The following is a 26,858-nucleotide window of genomic DNA, read 5'->3' as shown; positions in this document are numbered from 1 at the left end:
ATCTGGCTTTTGCTGCCAAACAGCCTGGGGCTTTGCATCCAAATACTCAATATGATTACAATATACAGATAAATTATAAAAATTTATTATAAGATATATTGTAAGAATTCTGTTACGAACAGAATACTTTTCAAAAGCAATTATTTCTCACAAATAACAGAAGAACTCTAGTCCAACTGCCTGACCACTTCAGGTCTTACCAAAAGTTGAAGTATGTCATTAAGGGCATTGTCCACATGACTCTTCAATAGGCATGAGAAAGTTAAGATTTTCCCATTTCTGTATTAAAATTGCTTAGAAAAAGATCTAAGACCTAGAGATGGTTTTCTCTCAGATACACCACAAGTGCTTGATTATGTTTGCTGAGTTATAAATGCCAAGTTAAAGGGACTCCTTGATTCTGGTCTGTGACTGTATTAAAGCAGATGACTTTCCAAGCAGCCACTGAATTTTCAGAATGTGTATATGTGATGGAGAGGTCTATGAGGAGAAAAGGAGAGAGGAATAGTCTATAATTCCTCTCTTATTCCCATCTTTATCCCCCTCCTCTGCTGCGGTACACAAGAGCTGAGTACTAGCCCTTGCTTTAATCATCCAGGGGCACCCAGCTGCCTGTCACTGCTGGATTGGATAGAGTTTTCTGACACAAATCCCATCTTTTCTGGATGCACAGTCTGCTGCTCTTGCGTAGACACTTTATATTGCTTTTTCTGTAGGCACCATTGCAAGGTAATGCCATCAAATTTAAATCTGTGGAGTTGTATCACTCAGAAGGAAAAAAAAAAAAAACACACACACACACACAAAAACCTCAACAACAAAAACAAAACCATTATCTAAACACACTGTTACTGTCACAGAAGTTGATTTGGATCTTAGAATCTCTGATAGATTCCAGGGCTGACAAGCACAAATAAATTCTCTTATGCCAAACTCCACCTAGGAGAATGACCACCATCTCTAACCCTTATTCCATTAAGGTGGAAAGCAAGCACCAAAATCCAAGATATTTTCTGAATTTACTTATATGTAACAGACACATTTCCTCCTCAGAACTCTATAAATCCCGATTTCCCTGAATTTTAAGTTCATTCCATCCTTCACAAATACAAGAAAAATGAAAGAGGAACCTGCATCAAAGGCCCTGATTTCCTATCAGAGTGCAAAATAACACAGGGCTGGAGGAAGACACCACACTGAGGAGATGCTGTGGGGCTGTTTGTACGGCGTGTCCCCTTCTGCAGCCCCAGCTGAGGGGGAAATGGATGATCTTCTTGAAGAACAACCCACACAAACCCAGCAAGGCAGAGAAGGCGCTGAAAGCCCCACTGGGAGGTCCCCGTAACTGCCCCAAGTCCCCGTGGAGCCCGTGGCAAGGTCGGGACACGGCATTCCAACCGCAAGCCGAGATGGACAGAGCAGGGGGACTGCGGGACCGCTGACAGGGTGAGCCCCACCCTGGCACCCCACGCTCCGCTCCCCGCAGCCCCGCAGCCGCCCCGCTGTCCGCGGCAGGGCTGGGCGGAGAGGAGGAGGAGGAGGAGGCGGAGAAGAAGGAGGCGAAGGAGGACGGTCTCGCCTCGCCTCCCCCTTCCCTCTCGCCGGTTTTCTTTGCAGCATTTCCATGCTAGAGGTCCCCACCGAGCTGCGGAGCGAGGATCTGCCTGGCTGCGCCGGGCCCTCTTCCTTCCTTTGTGCATCCCCCAGCCCTGTGCAAGCCGTGCCCCCCCGCCCCGGCGGCCACGTCCCCGCTGCATCCCCTCCTCCGGAGCCCCCCCGGCCTTGGAGGCAGGAGGAAGCCGCCCCCCCGGGCCCGCAGAGCCGGGGCAGCGGCCAGGCACCGGCTGCCACGTCGTGCCACCTCCTCCTTCCCGGCCCGCTCGGGGCACCGAGGCCGCATCCCCGCCCGCATCCCCGCCCGCATCCCTGCCCGCATCCCTGCCCGCATCCCCGCATCCATCCCGCTCCGCGGTCCGGAGGCGCCGGGCCCCCCTTCGGCGGATGCTGCGCGTCTCCACGGGCCGCTGGTGCTAAATGCTGAGCGCCGACAGGATGGAGGAGTTTCAGAGCGAGGAAGAGGAGCCGTGGTACGACCAGCAGGACCTGGAGCAGGGTAAGGATGGGGGCACGCCGCAAGCTGCCAGAGATGGTGGGCCAGGGGATGCGCGGACAAGAACACGGGCAAACCCCGGGGACGGGAGGGTGGGATACCTTCGCTCTTTTCTGCTATTTGGTTGGCAAAGCCAGCGCCTCATCCTGCAGCGGCAAATCTCGGCTCCGCTGCTCCAAACCGCTGTCCTGGCCGAGGAAAGTTTAAAGCCGATGGATAGAGGCAGGGAGCCCAGAGCTGTCCTAAGCACTAGGGCAGTACATAATTTGTTGTGTTACACCTTCAAGGAAGCTGGTTCCCAAAAAAACTTGCTGCAGGCAGAATCAAACAGGGGTAGTTATGACATGGCTTTTATTTCAAGAGTAGTCCAAGGCAGAGTTGCCAGGCACATTAGTTAGAAATTAATATATGGGAAATAATGTATTGCTAAGGATGATGAAAGTCTGTCTCAAAAGCTTTGCTGTCCAAGCCCAAATCCAAAGGGATCTCCAGTTTCTTAGTCACCTAATTACTTCTGGAGATTTTTCCAATCAGCTGTAATATCAGGAGAAATGTGGGAGGAAAAGAAAAAAAATCAAGGCCAAGTTTTAAACAGCAAAAGAAGATAAATGGTCACTTCTGTACCTTGTTAGAAGATAAATGGTCACTTCTGTAGTTTGCTTTGAAGTAACTGTACCTAGTTCAATAGAATGTTTATTCTAAGACTGGACAGTTGGTGCCTGTGAGTATTTGGTTTGGGTTTTTTTTTATTTTTCTTATCTTAATATTTTGAGTCAACACGCAGTAAGTAAATAACTGGAAGAAGTCCCATTTCAGGCCAGTGGCCCAGGAATGAACGGGACTGATTTGGCAATGCATAGCAAAAAATCATTCCTACCTGAACACAGTTCCCCTCCTCTGGCACATTGTGCCATAGGTATAGTTTTATATTTGCTTTTTCCAGCTGACTGTCAGCAGTCCAGCTGCAGTGCCTCAGCCTACCATCGCTCCAGTACATTATGTCATGATTTGAAGTTTATACAACTTCACTGCAGGACAGGGGCCCAGCAAGGAATGATAACCAGCCCCCAGGGGTTGTCACAGCTGGGCTTTAACCCCAATTTCTCAATTAACAGGAAGTAGTGGGACACTGGGCCCTGTTCTTTGAAACACAACACTCCAACAAAGCCAAGAGCATGGAGATGAAACTATCAGCTGGATAAACAGTGCAGCCTTTGAATGCTCAGAAATTCACATTTCTGGGTGACGTCTTCCCATGGCTCACAAGGGGCCTGGGCACTGGTCCAGGGGTGGGATGTAGGCTGAGGAACAGCAGAACTAGGGATGAATACAGGGAGTGTTGAACAACATGGGACCAATTGATTTTTAGCCTAATGTTGTCCCTGCTGTCAGGTTCATGAGTCAGCACTGGCACTGTACAACTGGCTCACAACAATAAGAGCACCTTCCCACTACAGGCCAGGTTCCCAGCTCTGTCCCAGCAGCCTAAAAACAGAATGACTGTCTCCAGATGATGGATTGAGGCTGGATACAGGCTCCACTTTTGAGCACATACAGAACTGGAGGAAAACACACACCCAAAACAAAGCCCAGCTTTGGGTTTGCAGCCTCCTGTATATGAATAGGGGCTGCACAGGCTTGCACAAACTCAAGGAGAGATGCAGGAAGGCTTTAACTGGAATCAGCCAAATGGAAAGGTCCTACGGGGTAATTACAACCGTAATTAATTTGCACGGTACACAAGCATCACAAAGGACAGTGCTAGACTTTGTCCACATGCACTGTGCCTCTGCATGGCACACAGGGGTCTTTGGTGGCGGCACAGCCATGGAGCCGTTGGTTTGGGAATGGGGGGTGGGAGCGCAGCACAAGGCATCCAGCGTGGCACGATTAGAGGCATTACTAAGAGGATTGGCATGCCAAGAGCCCAGGGACGAACAGAAACCACGCCTGGCAGCAGCACCAAGAGGGCAGAGGACAAAAGCAGAGGCTTAAATCCATTCCTTAGGAGCAAGGGGTGGGAGAAACAAGAAACAATCCAAGCTAGGAGAGCAGAGAAGGTTCTTCCGTGAACCAGTTGGTTGCTGGGCCTTTATCATCATTTCACAGCATCATCAAATATTTATTACATTTACATCCAAAACTGTTTGCTAAGCAACAGATGGCTTAACTGGGAGCTCTGTGATGATTATGTTAATTAACCATTTTAGCACCAGAGTAGAAATCATGCCTCCAGCTCCACACCAAGCACCTGTTACTTTCTTCATCATCCTCCATGAGTTTCACCTTGCCAAAGTAACTATTTTTTTTCAAAATAATAAATCCCAATCACTCTTTCTTACCACTGAAGTGTCCACAGCAACAGGGTGCATCTACCACATGCTTTGGAAGCAGCAAGATCTGGTCCCCAGCCTCAAGGCCCTTCCAGCCTTGGTCAGATTAAGCCAGTGTCTTTCAGATGCCTTTACCTGTTTCCTGCACACTGTAACACTCTGTGGCTCAAGGCATTGTACCAAGATGCCTTAGCACACAGAAGGAGAGACCTGCTCAGCAATGACATGGTAACAGCAGTGGTGTCCTGTGAGGTTTCCTTTGCAATGATGTTCCCCCTGGGAAGGCTTTCTGATTTGAGAAAAGTGGTAAAAATGGAGCTGCAATTCCCTCATACCATGACTTAGCTTATTGCTTTGCAAGCTTGAAGAGATATCAGTGCTGCTTTGGTCCAGCCACCTTCCGTGGGCTGGGGAGTCTGTGCCTCTAAGTGTTAAAACCAGGATAAAATTCTGGTGAACATTTTCCAGCCATTGTGAACTGATGATGTGGCTACAGTTGCATCACATCCTGTGCTCAGGGCCTACGTGCAGCCAGACCCCAAGAGAATGAATGAGCTAAAATTAGAGAGTCTGAGCTGTAGATAAGTGGGGGCACCTTTCCTGTTCATCAGGAGCGTTTGTGTTTGGGAGGGCTGTGTGCCAACTCAATTGCATCTGGATCCAAACAGACCCAGCAGCTCTGCCAGCCACTTCCAGCCTTCATCTCACTGCAGCAATCTCACAAGATGAATCCTCCTTGCAGTCATGCCACTGCATTCCCTGATCTTCCCAGCCTCCCTATCCCCCTGCCAGCAGTCAGGTCTCAGAGCAGACTGCAGCCCATGAGGAGGCCTCTCAAAGCCACCCTGCTCATCCCTGGACCTAACCATAGCCTGGGGCACATGGGGTTTCTTGGGTGTCCTGCATGGGGCCAGGAGTTGGACCTGATCATCCTGATGGGTCCTTTCCAACTCAGCATATGCTAGGATTCTATAAGTGTGGAATGATTCCTCCCATGTCAATAAACAGCCTCTCACTGCTCTGAGATAGGCAGCAGGACCAGAGGGAGTGCAAGAACCAGCACACCAGCTCATTGCCACTGTGAGACCAATTGTCCTCCAGGGCAGCCACAGAAACCTTTGGGCCAAACCATCTGCAATGCAGGCTTAGGATGTGACAGCTGTAACCTCTAAAGGTCTCCAGATTTAAAGATCTTTTTAAATTCCTCCTCCTCTTGCCAAGCATCTGATTGATTGAGTACTAAGAAGGAAATTGACACAAGGTGCTGAGCTTGCACCATTCCCAACTCATCCGTGTAAAGACACAGGGTCACCAGTGCTCCAGTGACCAGATCCTGGCACTGGGGTGAGCCCAGGGGATCCATGCTGGCACCCACTAGCACCCACACCTGCACCACCCAGGTGGTCCTGAGCACTGCAATCCATTATCAGCTTGCCCAAAGCATTCACTGCACAGGGGAGCTGGTGAAACTCTTATTCTGCCCCTCAGGAGGCAGTTATCCCAGCAGTCCAGGGACAAGGCACACACCTTGCCTGTCCTCCAGGAGCACAGCAGTTATCTACCCTCCCTCCCTCCCTCCCTCCCTGCCTAGAGGCAAGCCAGAAGGACAGAGCTTTGCCTGCAGTAGCTGAGCCACTTATTTATTTAGCAGTACAGTACAGCAGGTAGCTTATGGAAGTGGAAAGTTTTCAGTGACTAATTGCTGAGCTGCTTAGGAATGACAAGAGGGACTAGAAAAGTCACAGGAGACAAGGAAATAAGATGACAGGTTAGTCTAAAGAAGTGATGAGAGACTCCAAATATGGGGGGGAGGGAAAGAATATATATAGATATATTTTCCTGGAGTGAAAATTCCCCTGTTACATGAAGGCAGCAAGAAAAAAGGGCACAGGAAAGCCAAAAAGAGGCACAAGAAAGCCCCACACAGCAACTTTCAGTGCGAGACCAGGAGCTCCTCCCCACGTCTGCTGAGCCCAGGCACATAGTTCCAGCTGTGGGAGGGAGCAGAATTAGAGGAACTGCTGGAAAGGAAACAAAAAAAAAAAAAAAAAAAAAAAAAAAAAAAAAAACAAAAAAAAAAAAAAAAAAAAAAAAATCAGAGTTTTCCATATCACCTATCCTGAAACAATCAGCTAACAGTGGCAATTCTCCTTGGCAAGGCCATGCACAAAGAATTTATGGTCTGAATCCTGAAGGACGTTTTCCCCCAGCAGCTCTGAGCCTGAGGGACTGGGAGCCAAGGCACCGGCCACTAACACCCTGCACATGGAGCCTGTCCCCCACTCCAGCATTTTCCAATCCTCTCTCTTTGCTCCTGTACCAGCCAGTGCTGGCTGGTGACAGGGCAGATGCACTGACTCAGTGTGACAGGCAGGAACTACTTAGAGCAGTGAGAGCACCAGGGCCCCATCCTGCTCCTGCTAAAAGCAGTGCCAGCAGTCAGGATAACGCACTGCCCGCTCACTCCCACACTCACACTCTGTCTCCTCTCCCAAAAGGATTTCCCAGAGCAGCACAGTGCTAAATTCCCACCTCATCTCACTCCAAGAGGTCTGTGTGCTTGCATTAAACACACCTTCAGGTGTTTCCAAAGCTTCTGCTTAATCTGCCCAAAACCACTACATGATATGTGGGCCAAGAATTTAGGAAAATATCTCCAGTACAAAATACCCCAAAGGAAGGAGACCAGATGTTACACAACTGCTGCTGCACAGCTGGGAATTTCAAAGGGATTTTATGTTTGTTTTTTGGTTTTTTTCCATGTGTATTTAATAAACAGTTATAAGCCTTCTCTCCAAAAAGTGACAGTTCTAATGGCTAAAACAGACTGTTCCTCTACAGCTTTCTGGGAAGCCACTGTAGTCTATCCCATGTGCAGCTGCCCTGGCCCTGCTCAGTTATTTTGACTCCTCTCTGAAGAATTCAGACCTTCAAGTGTGTAATACCCAGGTCCACGCTTCTTGGACTCTTCCAAACTTGCAGCTGCAGCACCAGCAGTTGGAGCAAGGACGTGATCATGCCATCCTCCAAGTTTTCTAGGTCCACAAGGAAGTGTTGAGTCCTGGGAAGGCACCTGAACTGGGAGGTGGTGGCCAAGCACTGGTGTCTGCAGGAGGAGGCAGAGCAAGGAGCAGCACAGCACACCCCACAAGCATCTTTGAAGCAAGTAGAACTGTGTCAGGGACACTGGTTTTAGTGTTGGGCCCCCAAAAGAAGTATTGCTCTGCATCCTGCTCAGAACTAGTGGTGGACATAACATCATTTTGAGAGTACATCAAGTATTTAATCACTCCCTTTCCCTGCAAACTCAGACTGGAAGGTTACAGCCCTGTGCTCTTGCTGTGCAGCTGCACAAACAGCACTGATCACTCATCTGAGGTCAGGATCTCTTCCCACATGGGCAGCATCTCCAGCCTGTGCCAATAGCCAGGCACAAGGCAGCTGGCTGTGAGCTGAGCACCTGGAGGAACAGGGCTTCCTAAACTCCCCAGCAGCAGATGGGAAGGGAGCAGAAGTGGGGCAGCACCCTGCAAGATGATACAGTTTTCTTCAAAGTCAAGAAAAAGGGCTGATGGAGAAGAGGTGGGCAGGTTTTTTGGTGCTGCTGCAGAGGGTCAGGCTGTTTCTGCATTTAGCTGTAACACATGGAAGAAAGGTCTCTGTACTTATATGCCTCTGGACATAAGAGGTAGCAGACAGAAGTAACCAGCAGTGGCAGTGCTGGCGGGGGTCTTGGGGGCTGCTACAGCTGCAAATGACAGTTGTGCTAGAATGGCTGCTCCCTGAGTGCCCTGAGTGTCCAAATCACTCAGTATCAGTGGTTCCACCTGCCTCCCCCTAGCAAGAGGGGAGCAAGGGCTTCTGAGTTGGCTGGGAATGGCTCAGAGTAGGGGAATATGCTCAGGAGCAGGGCAGGAGAACTGACATGGCTGTGGCAGCCCAGCGCTGTGGGCACCATGCCCTGCCACGTGAGCACAGTGACCTGTCCTTCACAGGGCGCCTTTGCTCGGGGCTCTGCACGTGCACAGCACTGTGCTGAGCACCCTGGTGCTCATCCTCCTCGTCCATCCTGGGTCACTTACAACCTCCTGCCCCCAAAACACAGGGGAGAGGAGTTCTGCCACATGGCAGCCATCCACATGCCTGTGTCTTTAGCTTTAAAAGAGTGGAAGCCTTTATTCACGGTTTTCTGCAACCCAACATAATTAATTAGTTGGAGATTTGCTGCCCGGGGGAGGAGTGCACGCAGAAAAGCTCCGGCTCCCTTTCTCCCTCCTCCTTCTTCACTCCTTCTCTTCAATAGCCCTACTTGTATATATTTATTTAGGACATTCTGATCCAGGTGCACTATCAGAGCCTTGGAGCCACCAGTCACCAAGCTCTTTCAAGCCATTTTAGCCTATAAGGCAAACACAGGCACTGAGGCTGTTTAGATAAGAGAACAGCAGGAAAAGATGCAGATGGGGCCTCAGCCATGGTCAAATAACATCCTCTGTGTTCTCATGCTCTAACAACTTGGCAAAAGGCAGAGCAATTGCTGTGAGCACAGGGATGGGACTGCTCTGTGTGTGTTTGTAGAGATACAGCTCATAAGCACAGGTGACCATCCTGGGTCTCAAGCATTAATATACAGGGGAGAATTCAGAGTGCAGGATGATAAGAGGGAAGAAAGAAAAGGCATAAATTAAATTAAAAATGTCTAGTGAGCATCTGAGAAGAATAAAGGAGAGCTGATAGAGGGAAATATTGAGTAGAACTGAAAAATATAGAAGGCAAGGAAGAGAGCAGCAGGGGCTGAGGGAGCTGGAGGACTTCTCTGCAGCACAGCACAGTACAGACAGCGTGTCCCTGAGCCCCTTGTCAGAGATTTCCACCCCTTGGTGATGCCACTTTTGCCCAAGGGGGCTCAAGATAGCATGGAAGGAGCTGTTCTCAGTGCACTGGGCTTGCCTTGATCCCCTGCCAAACACCCCTCTGCCACCACCTGAGCCCCCCCACCAGAGACACTTGCACAGCCAAAGGCAGCACAGGAGCACATAACAGATTACACAAGAGAAAGAAAAGGAAAAAAAAACCAAATCAAAACAAAACAAAAACCCACCAAGCAGGAAATCCAGCAAATCTCATTAGGGTAACAAAAATGCCAGTGTGACCAACATCAGCTCAGCCCAGCAAGAGCCGCAGTTTGAAAGGAGAAGAAGGAGGAGGAGGAGGAGACAGCTGTGCTGCCAGGGGTTAGGCACCCTGTTTGCCCTTACCCAACCCTAACAGAGGCTTTTCCCCACCTGCTTCATTGGGGCTGTTCTACAAAGCAAGCCCTGCCTTTGTGGAACATGCCACTACACAAAAATAGCAGATCCTCCCCAAAACCAAGTGCAAAGCTGAACTGAGCAGCAATATCTGAGTTAAATCAGTGTAAAAGCAATGGGGAATCCACGTCTCAACAGTAATACTGGTGACTCTCTGGAAGCTCTAGCTGGCCTTGGGAAACACTTTCTTTGTAGAATGGGCATGTTGGAAAGGCTTTTTCAGGCTGTGTTTGAGATGCTGCCAGATGGCATTTGCCTCCCTGCACCCCAGCAAGTTCCATTGCAATACCTTATGCAGGCCAAGTACAGAGATTGCTTCCATCACCTGCCATGGAGCATCAGTAAGTGATATACAAATCTGATCTTCCTTGTAATATACCCAGACAGCACAATGCCTTGCAACTCTGAAGGAAAACAAATGAGTAGCAAGTATACCCTATCCCAGGGTAAACCAGCATAGCATCATTCATTTAGACTTTGAAAGGAATAATTGCACCCACCCCTGACTTTAAGTACCCATGTGTAATGGAGCAGACAGCAAATGCCATTAAATTAAACGTCAACAGCATTAAACATCAGTTCTTAACTCTCAATGTACCCCATCCATCAACTCACAAGCACCCTGAGCTTCCTCCAGAGACCTCCCCACCTTCCTCCCTGCTCTTCAGCAGATGCATTCACCATGTGCAGCACAGGACAGGAGCAGCCGTTTCCACAGCCCAACATTTAGGAAGGGGCCACAAGTAATTCCTTTATACATGCTCAGCTGAAAAGGACCTGCAAATCCATAAACCTTTGCTCAGCTGTGCCACACAGCAAAGGACTTCTGTGCCTCTGCAAGCTGCTGGCTTTATAGGACAGGGACAGGGCTTGTTTATTAAAGGTGAGGAGCCAAGTGCAGCATCCCCAGTGTGTTCTCTCACAGTCTAAACATGAGAATCCCACACTGCAAGAGAGATGACAGGGGAAAGTCCAAAGCAGCTGCACCAGATGGTGGCTTCCTCCAGAAAGCTGCATTTATGAGGAGCATCTGAACAGCTACTGGATCATCATTGAGGCACGAGCAGCCAAAACCTGTCCAGCACCAGGCTTATGCTCTCCCAAAGTCACAACCGGGAGATGCTGGAGGGAAGAAACCCCTCCTGAGGGCTGTGGCAGAGTGCTCTGCTCAAACAGATGCAGGCCAGCACTGGGAAGGCAGAAACAGCTCCAAATCCTCTTTGAGCCTAATTGTAAGGCTGGGGAAGCATCCAGCTCTGCCACAGCCCCATGCAGGGACCATCCACCTGTGCCAGCACTGCCACAGGATGCTGCCACGAGGGAATAGCCTGCAGTTTGTCCCTCAGCCTCTTTCCATCAAAGGCAACCTACTACAGCTTTTGGATCAGGATGGGTTTTTTTCAAGTTTCCTCAGTGGCACAGAGGTAGCAGAATTATTGTTGGGCTGCTACTGCTGATCTCTGCAGCTCCAGGAAGGTTCCTCCTTGATGTACTGCCCAGCCCTGCTCCTCTGTACCAAGCACTGCTTGGATTCAGCTCCTGCTCCCTTCCCACCATATGGTCTCTCTTCCCATTCCCCACCCTCTTTGCTCAGAGGCCTTTCCCATGGAAGTTTTCAGAGAAATGCAGCTTCCATCCCCCCCTCCCCTGCTCCACAGGCACAGCCCTTTGTTTGGGGACACAGCATGTCTCCTTGGCTGGTGTTAATTCGAAGGGTCACGTCAGTGCTTGCAGTACAGGGAGCCAGAGGGTGCCAGGCTGGTGCTGCCCAGGACAGTTTGCATCCACAGTTCTCTCCTGATAGGATTTGGCAGCATCAAGACCCCATTTTTGAAGTGGAACATTGACCATTTCACAGTGGTGCCTTCAGCACAGTCAGGATGTGGAGGGATTGGGCACATGGAGCAGACACACAGCACTTTATTTCTCCTCCTGCATCCAGAGGTGAGGGGGAAGGGAGGCATCAGCATATCTGCTAAATTAGGGCAAGTCCTTCAGCATTGGCTGGATGATCTGACAGGGGAGAAGCAAAGAGGAATACAAAAAATTGTGGGGAAACCATAGTACTATGTAGAAAGGATTCCTGAATTCCTACACAGTTCTTTTTCTCCCTCAAACAACTTGGTGAAATTTCACATTCAGCCTCAGGTTTCCAAGGTCTCTGTGGAGAGCAGCTGTGTGCTCCCTCAGCCCAGGCAGAGCCACAATTAGTACAAAGATCAAGAGGGATCTGGTCTAAAGACGACATTAAAGCATTTCCACAGCATCCCCCTCCTCCCCCCAGCCCCATAAGCTGGGGGGAACCAACAGGTGGGGAAGAGGACTCAGGCACAAGAGGGTGGATGAAACAGGATTACCAAGGATGCTTTGGCTGGCAGGCAGAGAGTGAGGGAGTGTGTGTGACAATGGCTGAGGCAGTTAAAAGGCACTAAAAAAACCAATTCCCCCATGTCCTTCAAGCCTGGAGTCTCCCAGGCCCTTTTTTCTCAAAATGGAAATGAAGACTCAATTTCCTTCTCAGAGGCAAGCCCCATTCTTTCCTCTTTCCCACTCATCCCCAAACGCTGCCCATTTCCCCCATTAAATTATTGCTGACAGAGCCCTTTAAATTACAATGCAGGATCTTGCACTGCCTAATCCACTTAACTCAACCCCAGCTGATTAAATTGGATGCCATATGGTGGGAGAGCACTGGTGTAATCCACAGGGATGGGGACACACTTGACTCATTACCTGGAGCACAGCACGGAGCCCTCTCACTCCACACCTCCACATCAGGGCCCTGCTTGCTGCCAGGGATGTGATTTCCAAGGTGCCACTCTCCAGGAACAACACTGGCTCTGGCAAGGTGGTGCTGATATTAAACACAGCCCCAAGCAGCTTAAAGGCACAAATTATCCTTCATCTCTGCTGGCATCTGGCTGTTCCCCCAGCCCCAGCTGGTGTAGCAAACACTCAGGTCTCCCAAGGGCACTTTATAAACTGGGAAATTTGGTGCTTGGAAAAAACCAAATAGTTGGAGGAGGTCTGTCCGTGGGGAAACGTGCCAATAACTTGACTGCAGGGAGAGCTGCGAGTGCAGTCCTCAGACTGGGTCACTGTGCAATGAAGAGGATTATAATTAAAAAGGTCACAGCCCTTTTAATAATAACACCCTGCAATGCAGGGCACAGCTGGAGAGCACATTCCCATGGAAAGGGGAGATTCGAGGACACACTGAGCAGCTGTTGGCAGCACCACATCTGGGGAGCCAGCAGAAAGAAACCCAGGCAACACACGAAGTGGTAACATACCAGCACATCTCACAGCACAGCCTCATCCATCAGGAGAGCCCCATCCCAGGCACTGACAGCACTGCAGCTCACCCCCTGACAAGCACTCGTGTCCAAGGTCAGCGTGAGCCTCATTTTGTGATGTGTGAGAGGTCAGGGCTTTCCCAGGCTCAGAATACATCCCAGGAGTCCTGGTTCCCCTTCTTCTTGTTTTAGTGACCAAATATCCCTCTCTCCCAATCAACTTCATGGCCAAATGAACCACTGAAGAAAATGATAGCTACTCTCAGCCCTGACAAAGCCTTTTCAGAGCACATCATTAGATGCAGACTAGAGGGGAGCATTACAACAGGCTAAGAAAATGCCAGGGCAGGAGACCCAGGTCCCCCAACCCTGCAGGATTGTCACTCCTTAATTACCTGCAGCTGCCTGATAAGCACACCAGAGAAAGAAAGAGCAATAATGCACACCAGGACCTGTTTCCCTACCTTTTGGAAGGATTAAGGTGAGAGTTTTACTCTGCCCTCCTAAGAGCTGTTACCTCTAGAAGCACCAAGAAAAATGAAACCCACCTGCTCATAGTCAGGTTTTAAGAAGACAACTAATTCCTGTTCTTAGGAAGGCTGTTCTCAGAGCCAACTGTGCTGTCCCAGCCTCACAAACAGCATCACCTTTATGCTCAAGCTTTGGCCAACACAGGATTCACAGGGCCTGGAGGCTTTTTCTTTTCCCAGCAGCAAAACCAGCATTTTCAACTGACCATACTGTCAACATCTACTTTTCCCTGCATTTCTCCTGAAGTCAAACTATTTCAGTAGCTTCCTAAGGGCGTTTAGAGGTGGCAGAGAGTGAACACAAAGTAGTTTGTCCTTTCCCTGGAGCTGCCCCAAGGGAAGAGCCTTGGATTCAGCCACTTCAGTGCTGCCAGGGCAGCAGATCTGGGAGGTGCCTCCAGCCCCCTCGGGCCACGGGGGGTTTTATTACTCCTGTCAGTCTATTAGTGGGTGATGGATGGAGGCTGACAGGGAAGGCAAGGCACTCCCTTCGTTAGAGATAATAATGTAATTTAGAGAGCATCCCCAAGGCCCTGCAGGGCTTTACCAACCCTTTGCTCCATTCTGATGGGTGCTGAGCCCTTCTCAGTGATAGGGGATGGAGGTGCTGAGCACCTGCCACAGCCCAAATCCTGGGCTGATCCTGGTTACAACGTGCAGGGAGTGCAGGAGGGTTTTGCAGTCAGCAGAGCACTAAATTGTCATTGCATGGAGGAGCTGCAGAGTCCTGAGCTTGGCCTCCCCTTGCTCCTGCACCCCAGCAGGACAAGAAGACAGATCCTGTATGTGAACATACAGCCAGGTCAAAACGTGCCAGTAAAACCAGTACCATGAAAAATGTGCTGTTGTACTTGGTGTGGGGTCATTTTTTGGGGCAGGGGGAGATCCCAACACAGCCAGCCATGGAGCTGTAGGAACTGCAGCAGCTTTGTTCCTCTGCTTTTCAGACTTACACTTGGCTGCAGAGCTGGGGAAGACACTGCTGGAGCGAAACAAAGAGCTGGAGGACTCCCTGCAGCAGATGTATGCCACCAACGAGGAGCAAGTGCAGGAGATTGAGGTAGGGACACAGTCGGGACAGGGGTGGGGACAGGGGCTGCTTGGCCACCACTGTCACCTAAGGGCAAAGGTGGGAAAGGGGAACTGCCACCAGTGCCAGCAGCACAGATGCCAGCAGAAAGGCAGGGATGTGCTGTGGGGCATGGAAGTTGAAGTATCTTCTGTAAGTGCCTGAAGCAGGATGGATTAAAGTCTGTTGATGCATTAAAGCTCATCCCGGCCCTGGAGAGGGTCTCGTTCCCCTATTAACTGTCATTTTCCCTTTTCTCACATCCTCACTCCCTGCCCAGATGTGTACACCAGATTTTGGCACCAGATTTTGGCACCAGGCTGCATCTGGATCACGTTTGGCCTTCCCCTGCACATCCATCAGCCTTCACACTCCCTTCTCTCTGCTCTGCTGCAGCTTTCCCTTGATCCCAGAGATTCAGAATCGCGTTTGTTCCCAGCTGGCCCCTCGGCACCCCAATAACACAGCCCCCTTTGTTAGAGGCATAAAATAGCTCTTTCTCCAAGAGCTGCAATCTAAACTCCCATTTCAAGCTTCCTGTGGGGTCAGGGCAGTATTTCTAAGAGCTCACAGAACTGATCTTAGAGGCTTAAACCTGCTGTGCCCGGGAGGGTTTTCATCCACTGGAAACCTTCTAGGGATCTGTGAGTTAAAAAAGACTGGACACCCCCTGATTTAAAAGGACACAGGGCAGAGGAGGTCTGCCAGTTCACAAGAGCAGCACATGATGCTGCAGGGATCAGACAGCTGATGTATGAGGGAACTAGGGGATGGATTTAGTCATTCCCCCTCCAGCAGCCCGTCAGAAGCACATCCACCATAGGATCTGGAATCTGGCCCCAGCTGAGAGTGAGCACCTGAGTAGATGCCCCTCTCCTAGTCTTCTGAGGATAAGATTTTGCAATGGCAGACTTACAGAAAAGGGTGTGCAAATCCACAGAAACCACAGGTCTCCTCATATTTCACAGACTCAGAGTTTTAGCCTGAATTCCCAAGGAAACACAGCTTCTGCAATCGATCTGTCAGATGATCCAGTAACCAACTGGCCAATTTCAGTCAACTTTCAGTCCCAGGGATATCAACTTTCTTTGGTACTGGGAATAAAAAGGCAGCTGAATATAGAGAGAGAGAGGTTAGTGCCCTTCACAGAGGGCAGAGGAATTTCAATTGTATTTTAGACACAAAAATATTTACAGTTGTCGGGGGCATGAATATTTCATCTGTGGAAGAGGCTTCAACCAGGCAGAGCCAAAGAACACATTGTCAGAGGAAGCAAAGGCTGTAGGAATTTCTGCTTGTGAAAAACCCTGGTTTTTGGATGTGGAATGCTCATGCTTCACTTTTCCCTGCAGTACCTGACCAAGCAACTGGAGATGCTGCGGCAGATGAACGAGCAGCACGCGAAAGTCTACGAGCAGCTGGACCTGACCGCGCGGGACCTGGAGCTGGCCAACCAGAAGCTCGTGCTGGAAAGCAAGACTTCCCAACAGAAGATCCAGTGGTATGGCCTCCCCTGGATCTTCAAGATCACCTTTCCCCTGCCCCAAAGTGCAGCCTGTCATTGCTATCTGAGCCATTCTCTTCTGCATCAGCCCACTTTTGCAGATGTTTAGCACACAAGTGCGTTGCAGTAATACCGGTTATCAGGGGTCAGCCACAGCACAGACATCCCTAGGATGAGGGCTGGATAAAGGAGTGTCTGAAGCTACCTGGAGAGAGGCACAGCAGCCTCTCCTCAGATGCTTTTCCTTGGAGAAAAGGCACATAATCCTATCAGGGAGATCCCCAGCACACAGCCCTGAAGAAACACCAGGCACAGATCCAGCAACTCATGAAACCCTAGCTAGTCCATGCTGAAACACCAGTTTATCAATAATATTTCTTTCCTAAAACAAGCCCATGATCAAGGTCATCCCTAGAAACAGCAGCCTAAGCCATGTCCTTGTAATGCAGCATCATTTGCAAATAACTGTGTGGAGAAGGAATTTCTGAGCAGAGTGTTTTTCAAACTATCTGCAGACAGAACAAAACAAAATCTGTGCCCAGTCTCCGTGTTTCTCCACGAGATAAACAAAAGGAAGAGATGCTTGTTTCAAGTGCAGAGATGTTTCAGGAGAGTGCTTATGTCCCAGAGGTTACTCTTTCAGCCAAATGATTTGAGGACAGAAGGCTTCAAATCAATTCCCCTGTCCCTTTTTTATAACCAACCCCATTCAAGAGTGACCACATGGAGAAAGACCAACAAAAAAATAAGTGATGTCATGATCCCAGGGCACATGCTAGAAACTGGAATCACCTTCCCTAGACTGGATTTCTCTACAGGGAAAAAAAAACCTTTTAGGAACCTGTAGCACCTGACTCCTCAGCTGTGCTCTCTCCTCTCTCTGCAGCTTGACAGAAACAATCGAGGGGCTGCAGAACCAGGTGGAGGAGCTGCAGAAGCAGGTGGAGGAAATGCGGAGCTTGGAGCAGCTCCGTATCCGGAGGGAGAAGAGGGAGCGGCGCCGAACCATCCACACCTTCCCCTGCCTTAAGGAGCTGTGCTCCAGCCCCAGGTATGGAGCCTTTGCTGTGGCAACCCCTCCAAAATGCTCCCCACAAACAGGGGAGGTGGTGGGTGAGCCCCTCTGGGGGTGCACAGAAACCTCTCAGACACAGAGGTTGGGCATCAGAGCCTGAAACCCACGGCTGGAGCTGGAGGGGGGATGTTCCTCTCACCAACCCACCTGCCTAAGGTGGAGTTGGCAAGGCAGAGCCTTCATGATCTCAGCACAGTGATACTTCCCTTCCCAAACCAGCACAGCCCATTTTCCCTTTCCAGCTGCCTTCCAGCTCAACATCAGCACCTCCGGCTCACTGAAACCAGTTGAGATGGTGCATTTTGTGCTGCATGACTCCAGCAGTCCCTAGGAACACCAGTCACACGTGCAGATACACCATGTGCTGCCAAGTGCTGTACCTTCAGCACTACTGCAGCCTTAATCCTCCTCAAAACCCAGGACCATGTTAATTCACTGACCTCACGAGGACATTTCTTGCTCAGCTTTGTCCACAAAAGAGGGTTCTTTAAATAGATAAGCAATCAATAAACTTTGTTACTGAAAGCATCCTCTGCCAGAGGATATGAACCAAAGACACTTTCATTGCAGCAGCAATGAGGATGTTAATCAGGCCATAACGTGACCCCCAGCAAAATCCACTTAATGTCTCTGTGGTTCTTTTCCCCCCAGTCCCCCAATCCCACTCTCCCCCCTAGCACAGGACCTTGGGCCCCCTTGCAGCTCCACAGTTGGCTCTGAAGGTCAGGCTGCCCTTCAGTGCCTTAAAATCTGTTCAATACCCCTCACCAGAGCCATGCCTCCCAGGGGAAGCCATGCAGCTTGCACTTTTCCAATCTGTTCTAAACAAACAGGATGCCATGGGTGCTTCACTGAGGAGGAAAACCCAAATTCCTGAAGGGAAGGGGGTAGTACTTGTTATCATTTCCCAGGCAACGAAGAAGGGGCACCTCTATCAAAAATCTCTGTTTGCCTTGTCACGTAAATCTTCCCTCGCTCCCCCCAGAGCACCCCCAGACACAGGGTTGCACTGGCAGCAGCACATGTGCTTCAGAGTTTTGGCTGGTGGGTCTGGGGTTGTTGCCATATGCAGTGGGTAGTTGGTGAACTCCAAGGTGCAGAGAGCAGCTGATGGACTCAGCAGGAAAAACCCAAAGCCACCTACTTTCAGCTCAGACTGGTAGCACTTGAACATTCATTCTTGTTTCACTGCAATGCTGGTGGCTTGTCTGTTAACCAGATGTGTCTTTTACCTTTTAGGATCTCATTTCCCTCCTGTCTTTTATTGTTGCTGTCCAATAAAACTGAAAGTTCTGTGGACAGAGATTTGTCTCTGTGTCCAGAAGAGCCACACCTTGTGGTCTCCTGGCACATGGAGAAGGCACATCTCACTCCATGAGCTCATGTCCTTTTTGGACATCAGTGGAGCTACTTACATAACAATAAAACACAAATCCCTCATGGCAGTACTGCTTGGTCAGACTCTCTCAAGAATCTTTCTCCTCTTTCAGGTATGAGGATGCATTCCAGGTCCACAGCTCTTCCACAGAATTCAACCAGAAGCCGCTGGAGAGGGAGAACGAGCGTCTCCAAGCCATGGTGAACTCGCTGAGATCCCAGGTGAACCAGGAGAAGCAGCGGAAGGAGAGGGTGGAGCGTGAGTACACCTCAGTTATCCAGGAGTACTCGGACCTGGAGCAGCGGGTGTGCGAGATGGAGAACTGCAAACTGCGCATCAAGGAGCTGGAAGCAGAGCTCCTGGAGCTGCAGCAGATGAAACAAGTCAAGAAGTACCTGCTCAGCAGAGAGGACAACCTGTCCGAAGCCCTCCTTGAACCGCTGAACAATGCCCCAGAAGCAGATTACATTGACCTGTCCGAGGAGGAGGGAGGGAAAAGCCACGGGACGTCCATGACCCCTTCCCCGAACCACCCGGTGCGGAAAAGCTGCAGCGACACGGCCCTGAACGCCATCGTGACCAAGGACGCCGTGAGCCGGCACGAGGGCAATTACACCCTGCACGCCAACAACGTGCGCAAGCGGGGCATGTCCATCCTGCGCGAGGTGGACGAGCAGTACCACGCCCTGCTGGAGAAGTACGAGGAGCTCCTCAGCAAGTGCCGGCAGCACAAGGACAGCGTGCGCCACACGGGGGTCCAGACCTCCCGGCCCATCTCCCGCGACAGCTCCTTCAGGGACTTCCGAGGAGAGGGGCACGAGCTGGAAGAGCGGAAAACCATGGAAAAGACCATCAGCAAACATGTGGAGGCCGTGGACAAGCGGCTGGAGCAGAGCCAGCCTGAATACAAGGCTCTTTTTAAGGAGATCTTTTCCCGCATCCAGAAAACAAAAGCAGACATCAATGCCACAAAAGTGAAAAACAAGAGCAGCAAATGAGTCCTGGCTCTCCGCAGCTCCCACGTGCAATTGCAAGGGCCACATCTTCTCTTGAACCCCAGGAAATGCCACGTGGCCCCTCTGCTTTGAAGGTTCGAGAGGTCTGCAAGCGAGAGAATGTCACTGGGACTCAACTCACTTTTTTAAGCTTAGGCTCTGGACAACCCATTGGGACAATTGTACATTGTAGTTAGAGGATTTCAGAAACCACATGACGGATCTCTGCATGAGTTACTGCCGCTGCCAGACATCACAACAGCAATGTAAACCCCACCATGAAAGAAAAGAAACCAGTCTCCCCCTCCACCCTTTTTCAGCTTGTCCTATAGCCCAATTATCTGCAAGCAAAAGCCTGGATGTCCTCCAGCATCCTGCCACAGCTGGAGTACAGCACCTCAAAGTAAAACAAAAAGCCATCAGAACTTTAGGGGCTGCCCCAGCACAGCAGCCCAATCCTCCAGTTAGGTTTTATGGCTGAGAACCTATGCTTGAACCCAAGAGACTTCTATCTCTGCCTTCCCCAAAGGGCAGCATGGTCTTGCTATTTAAGCCATTCTCTAATCAGTCAGGTTTTTCAGCTCTTTACAATGCAAGCTCATTGCAACTGGAAAAACTTGAAGAGAAACATAAGACTGATTGTTCCATCTCCATCAGAGTCGCTCAGTGTTTCAGTCCACACTCTCCAGACCTTGCAGGCATGTGATTTACTCACCTTAAGTCTGCTCTGGTATTTCAACCCAGGTGAAGCACCATGCCTGGTAGGAAGTCGGTGCCCAGGGCTTTCCCATAGCAAGACAAGAAGTGCTATTACAATATCAGAGACACACTTTCATCTCACGGTCTGGGTATCAGCTCCCTGTGCTGTGCTCTTCAAAAGGTCATTGTCCCATCGTAGCAAATTCCTTAAAATCAGCTTGCGTGGGCTCAAAACTGACTCCCAGGAACTCACACACAAGCCAGGGGTGCAGCATCTCCCAGATCAGGAGTCTGGCCCTGGCAGTAGCACGGATCACACATCACCCCTCACTCCTGCTCCAAACATCTCCCCAGCCACAAGGACAGATTTCAGCTTCCTGCTGAAAATAATCTTTCTTGTCTGAGACACTGTTGCCTCTCATGTTCCAGTTCCCTTTCCAGCACTGAAATCTCCTCACTTTGGCTTCCACAGACATGCAAACATGCAGCCAAAAGGCCACTGCAGTCTCAGGAATCACCAGTTTCCAGCTTCCATGAACTAGATGATGACCTTGTACAGTCAGACGCGTTTTAAGCAGAGAAACAGCATCTTGTTACAGCTTAGGCAACACCCTGAGCATTGAGCCACAAAACCCAGCAGTTCAGTGTAAGCAACCCACTCTGTACCCCCCTGGAGCAACCATCAGCTACATCTGGATTCTGTTTTCACCAGCTTACATCCCAAAATCTTGGGTCAACAGCTGGAACCTTTGCAACAATGAGAGAAAAAAATGCGAATGTGGCTTTGGAAGGGGAAGACTGTTGAAATGGAATAATCCCCTCCATCCAGGGCTTTGAAGCTACAAGGAGTGACCTTTCTTTCACTCCCCGTGGAATTAATACAGAAAACCCCCCCAAAACCACCCTGTTTTGTTAAGCTGAGTACCACAGAGGTAAGTTGGCAGGAGTGTGATGCGCAAACCACCCCTGCTGCAGAGGTCTCCTCCTCAAAACCACCAACTGCTCTTCTCTTCCACACTCTGCATTTCCAGGTGCCCCACAGCCCCAGATGCATCAGGAGCTGCACACACAGCTGTGGCTACCAGCTCTGTAACAGTATGGAGAACCTTCATGCCTTATTTATTTATAATGGAAAGCAGTTGTCTAATAAAATAAAATAAATAAAAATGAACAACAACAGCAAGAGAAGCGTTGTTGATTTCCTGGGAGCGTTCACCACCCGCTGACTTGGCACTTGTAGCAGTGTTGGTTTAAACCAGGCAGTGTTTGCCCTGCAGTCAGTTGGTGCTGCAAAGGTGTGGGAAGGGAATCACCCTCACTTTCTGTTTTAAACAATCTCACGTGGATCAGCATCACTGTTAAGTGCGCAACACATTAAATATATTTTTAAATGCTCTATTCTCCTCTCAAATACAGAGAAACGCTGATTTTCTCACAGCTCTTACACTTCTTTTTACTTTTACGAACAGCACAAGAGTTAATTCTTTGATTTTCAAGTACAATTTGGGTCGAGAAAGTGCTTCAGGCACCCTTGCAGAAAGGAAAGAGAATATGCTGAACTATTCTGCTGAATTATTTATATAACACACATTTTTGTGCACTTGGACTGCCAACACTGCCACGCGATCAAACCTCTCTTTTGTCAGCTCGGAAGTCTCTGTAAAACCACACAATTTCTAAGCTCCCAATTCAAATCCTATTTTTCTTTTGACCTTTTTTGCAAACCACAAATGCAAAAATGACTGATGTAAGTAACATGATATTAGTACTCGGCTTGACAAAGGCACAGCTGCCGTGTATCAGCAGCATGTTCAGCAAAGTGCTGAGGGCAATTTTCTTCTGCCTCCAAAAATATTAGTGGCCATATATACATGTCCTGATTGACTGTGTGAGTCAGAATCACTTGATTCCTGCCTTAAATGAGGCTTTCCATGAAAAGAAAATAAGCATCTTCTGGCCTTTTGTGCCACCTTTGATCTAAACTTTTCCAATTGCTTTCGGAACACCAAGGGAAGCTACACAACTCCACTGAGAGGGCACAAGAGAGTGCTGAGCAACCACTCTGCCAGAGAAGCTGGTGTAGCAGAGAGCAGCAGCTGCTTAACAGCACACCCCCATGGTTCACGACAGAAAGGAAAATTGCTGCATGCAATTAAAATGGATGAGGAAAAGTATGTCGTCACAGGAAATAACTCTTAATTTCAGAATCTGGCAAAACCAGTGACCTTATTCGGCTCACAGCATTAAGATCAGTAAGGGCACAGCTTGTCAACTGTCTGGTTCCATGCTGAATTTGAAAGCTGGCATTGATGTGCAGTTCCATCAGATCTGGCCTGGCTTCTCACCAGCTGGAATAACGCTTCAGAAGGGCACCTGTTGTTATAAACAGGGAGGGGCCACTTGAAGCACAAATTCAAGGGATTTACAGAGCTCGAGCTCCCCACAGGAAGGATTCAGCATCTTCCCTTTCTTACAGCAACTGAGACCTTCGGGAAGGCCCCTCAAGCCCTGAGGGACTTTGCTGATCCATTAACAGCCTGTGCCCTCACTCACAAGGAGTGACTGCATCCTTGGACTCTCAGCCTTCCCCTCAGGTGTCTGAGATGGCTCTTGACAGCTTTTGCTCACCACTGACCACCAAGGGGCTGAGGTGGCTTCCTCAGGCAGGGCCAGTGACAAAGCAGTTCATTTCTCCAGCAGGAATGCCAAAGGTTTGGCTCTCTTGGCTCACACCAAAGTCAGACCTTGCCATCCCAAGCCCTGCCTTGACAGGGAGAGCAGTTTCCAACCATCCAAGCAGAGATCACCCAGCTTTTTACCAAGGCTCTGTAGACCAACACAGTGTGGGAATGAAGCAAAACCAGACAAATGTCCTTTTAGATTGGTCTGGCTTCACCTGTGTGACCTTCCAGCTCCTTTCCCAGCCCTTCTGAGGCACTGTCCTTGGAGGGTGTTCCTGCACAACCACCAGACACGTTTGACAACAGCTGGTAAATGAGTCATCCTGCCTTGAGTACTGTACCCATCCCTCTGGCTACAAATCACAAATATTTACCTGTTCCCTGTTAGAAATTAAGGTCACCAGATGGCACGGTTTGCCTCTGACAGCTCTGGGTTTTTTCCTTCAAGCATTTTCTTTTCAGCTGAGTTTGGACAAGGGCAGTGGAGCAGAACTCCAGGACTCGGAGGTTCGATTAAAGCAAAGTGAGGAGCCCTCGTGGCCCTGAGCTGCTCAGGTGCAGGGAACCATCCATGTTCAGGACTTGCTCCCTCCAGAGGACTGCGTTCCCTGACTTTAAATGCATTATCTGGATGGAACTCAGCTCAGATCAGTCACACAGTCTGCATCATTTCTGAACACCCATTTTGGCTTTGTCCACAGTTTTAAATAAGAGATTGTCAGCTCCTGTCAAAACACCAGAGCAAATGACAGCCCATCCCTGCCTATGCATTTTCCTGCTGCCAGGAATAGCAATCCCTGCCCCTCTGGAACGCACACCCTTCTTGTCAAGCCAGCCTGACAGCTCCAACAAGAGTAAAAGCTGAAGGATTTCCACAACTGCTTCACTCCCCTGCACCCTACGTCCACTGCTATGTCAGCATTCAAAGAAATAACTGTGCCTATATACACACGCGTGTGTTTGTATGTAACACTTTAACGCTCTTGAGAGGATAAAAATGTGAAAGCTGAAGCACTCCAGGTGAAAAAACGACAGAAAACATTAAAAAGCTGGATGTATTTTCATTTTCAGCCACCACGCAGGTCCGGGACGCGCGGCCACCTCAGCCACCCCTGCCCTCCCTCACGCCCCCAGGACACCCCACATCCCCTTCTTGGCACCCCCCATTAGTGCTGCAGACCCCTCCCCGCCCCACAGACGCCCAGCACGGACATCACACGCTCAAGATCCATCCCACAGCCCCAAAAGAGCCTCTTCACCCCCCTTCATGGCGCCCTTGCTCCCTCCGCCCCGCCCCGGAACGCGACGCGTGGCCGCCGTTTCCGCGGGGACGCCTGGCGGGAGAGCACCGCGGGGCCAACATGGCGACGCACACGCTGTGGGGCCTGTGTCGGCCGCGGCCGGGGCTAGCGCTGCTGTGCGCCCGGTTCTCGCAGTGGCCCGCCGGCGGCACCGAATACCGGAGCTCCCACAGCCTGGACAAGCTGTACCCTCCGCAGCAGGACGGAACGGCCGCCCGCACGACGGTCAGAGGGGCGGGGGGAAAGAGGAAGCCGGCGAGGGACGGCGTCTGGGCGGGGTTTAATTGTTGATTGACAGCTGGCCGGCGAGGTTTAGTTCATGGGTTATTCTTGGATGGGCGGGGTCATAGCAGGGGGCGGTGCCAATTGGGCGGGCGGGGTCAGCACGCGGGTGGTAATACGGTGGGCGGGGTCAAGCCGAGGGGCGGGGCTTAGCGCTGCATTGGCTGTGGCGGAGCTGAACAGGCGGGGCCGCCGCTGGTGGGCGGGGCCGCCGCTGGTGGGCGGGGCCGCCGCTGGTGGGCGGGGCCGGCCGAGGGACCCCGGGATCCCCCACGCGGGTGTTAATACGGTGGGCGGGGTCAAGCCGAGGGGCGGGGCTTAGCGCTGCATTGGCTGTGGCGGAGCTGAACAGGCGGGGCCGCCGCTGGTGGGCGGGGCCGGCCCCACCCCGCGTCCCCGGTCGGGGCCGGCCGAGGGACCCCGGGATCCCCCCCGACCCCCGGGGCCCCCCGACACCGCTCCCGATGTGTCTTCCAGGAGGAGCTGCGGCCGCGCGCCCTCGACATCCCCATGGGTGAGGCCCCCCCGCCCAGCACAGCCGTGCCGGGAGCCGGGCAGCCCCCCGGGCACCGAGTCCGTGCTCCGAGCTCGGCCCCGTTTGGCTCGGCCCCGTCCCGCTCAGCCCCTGCCCCTCTCTTCCAGCTCGCCTGACCGTGTCCTACAGCCGGAGCAGCGGCCCCGGCGGGCAGAACGTTAATAAAGGTGAGGAGCAGCTTCTCCCTCGGAAAAATCACCATTTTCAGTTGCTTTTCTGTACCGTGTGGTAAAATATTGAGAACTTGAAGTTAAACAGCGTCTTCATGCTGCTGGACACTTATTTTTCATTGTCATCACCCTGCATTTTAACACAGCTTCTGAGTCTTCAGAGTGCTGGAGAGCAGCAATGACACGTTTGATGCTCCTGGGAACAGTTCAGGGATCGTTCCTGCTGCAGGTGTCACAAGGAACACCACCTCTATCCATAGATCAGTATAACAGAGCCAACTGGACTCTGAAAGTTCACTCTGCAATAAATTCTCAGCTTAATTCAAATAAACTTAAAATACTGCCATTAGAAATGAGGTAGGCAGTGGCTGGCAATAAATTCTGTAGTGTCTAGAAAGGCAAATACCACCACAGGTACAAGTTTGTCTTGTAGAGTGGTGTGTAAAAATACAGCGAGAAAAGAATTGTGACCTTTCAGGAAATTCATCATGGAATTATCCCATGTTGAAAGCCAGCAGAGATCAGGCTGAGTGACCTCATAGATGTGAGGAAGGCAGGCTGTGACATGGAAACAAAGAGCCTGTTTTCCCTCCCAGTGAACTCCAAGGCAGAGGTTCGGTTCCACCTGGCATCGGCCGACTGGATTCCCGAAGCTGTGAGACAAAGAATGGCTCTGATGGTACCAACCCTCCCCTTCCCACCACGGCGTCAGAGCCTCGGTGTCAGAACGTGGCAGTTCCAGCGAGGTTCCAGTGGCCACATCACGTTTTCCCGTCCCTTCAGCACAGGAATAGGATAAACCGGGCCGGTGAGCTGATTGTGACCTCGGAGGAGAGTCGCTACCAAATGAGGAATCTGGCGATTTGTCTGGAGAAAATCCGGACCATGGTCACGGAGGCGACTGAGAAACCCAAGGTGGTGTCTAAGGAGACAACGCAGAAACTCATAGAGAGGTATCTCCATTTAAATGCTCTTTATTCATATTTATTATCATGTTACACAATTTAGTTTGCAGCATTTTTAAACCATTTTGGTCATACTCCTTTAAATTTCCTTTTTTAAGGAATATCACTGATCCGTTAGATTTTAACTGCTTTGCTGGGTAATATCCCCAGAACAGGGACTGGTTTTTTTCTGTCTGAGGATGTTTGTTAGTTCATCAGATCTCAAAAGTTGAATATTTAAATGCTTTCTTTGTACACTGAGGGATCTTTTGATTTTTGTTTTAGGGTGGAAAAAATGAACCGTGAACGGCTACGACAGAAGAAAATACACTCAACCATAAAACAGAGCAGGAAGGCAGATTTCGACTGAGAGCAGCAGAGATCCAAGCCCTTGGCATTCCATCTTCCTAAAGAAGTGGTGTTGGCAGCTGTTAATGATGCTAAACTCATGAGCTGTATTGAATAAAAATAGCCTGAAAGTGTAAATAAATGTATTTAGCATCTCCTTTTGTAGGCAGTGATACACAGTCATGGCCTGTGAATCATTTTTCAGAATAACTATTGTTCACATTTGAGAGGAGCTAAAACTTTTGATTTTTGTCAGCTGCTCCTTTTTTTAACGTTGTTTATGTTATGTTCTTCAAGCA

General features: G+C 50.2%; 2 protein-coding genes across 4 annotated transcripts; both read left to right on the top strand.

The window, feature by feature from the left end:
- Window positions 1-1,659: 1,659 nt before the first annotated feature.
- On the top strand, window positions 1,660-21,477 carry CDR2L (cerebellar degeneration related protein 2 like). Of its 2 annotated transcripts, XR_005956796.1 has the most exons (6): window positions 1,660-2,113; window positions 14,526-14,638; window positions 16,000-16,148; window positions 17,038-17,202; window positions 18,717-21,230; window positions 21,330-21,477. XR_005956796.1 is itself a non-coding variant. In XM_041486699.1 (5 exons), exons 1-5 carry the CDS (start codon window positions 2,035-2,037, stop codon window positions 19,600-19,602), a joined length of 1,392 nt encoding a protein of 463 aa, XP_041342633.1. In that variant the 5' UTR covers window positions 1,660-2,034; the 3' UTR covers window positions 19,603-21,477. The 2 variants fall into 2 exon arrangements, 1 of the variants encoding a protein (XP_041342633.1); XM_041486699.1 differs by having other exon boundaries at window positions 18,717-21,477.
- A 2,820-nt stretch (window positions 21,478-24,297) lies between these two features.
- On the top strand, window positions 24,298-26,697 carry MRPL58 (mitochondrial ribosomal protein L58). Of its 2 annotated transcripts, none has more exons than XM_041486701.1 (6): window positions 24,298-24,505; window positions 25,040-25,076; window positions 25,205-25,264; window positions 25,864-25,946; window positions 26,051-26,220; window positions 26,497-26,697. In XM_041486701.1, the coding sequence occupies exons 1-6, from the start codon at window positions 24,341-24,343 to the stop codon at window positions 26,579-26,581; spliced, it is 600 nt and encodes a 199-aa protein (XP_041342635.1). In that variant the 5' UTR covers window positions 24,298-24,340; the 3' UTR covers window positions 26,582-26,697. The 2 variants fall into 2 exon arrangements, with proteins under 2 accessions (XP_041342635.1, XP_041342634.1); XM_041486700.1 differs by lacking the exon at window positions 24,298-24,505 and adding an exon at window positions 24,577-24,784 and having other exon boundaries at window positions 24,964-25,076.
- Window positions 26,698-26,858: the final 161 nt, after the last annotated feature.

This window comes from Pyrgilauda ruficollis, unplaced genomic scaffold (assembly GCF_017590135.1).
Source record: "Pyrgilauda ruficollis isolate IOZ18807 unplaced genomic scaffold, ASM1759013v1 scaffold77, whole genome shotgun sequence".
Lineage (NCBI taxonomy): Eukaryota > Metazoa > Chordata > Aves > Passeriformes > Passeridae > Pyrgilauda > Pyrgilauda ruficollis.
The sequence above is the reverse complement of the archived record's forward strand: the minus strand, read 5'-3'. Positions and strand labels throughout refer to the sequence as shown.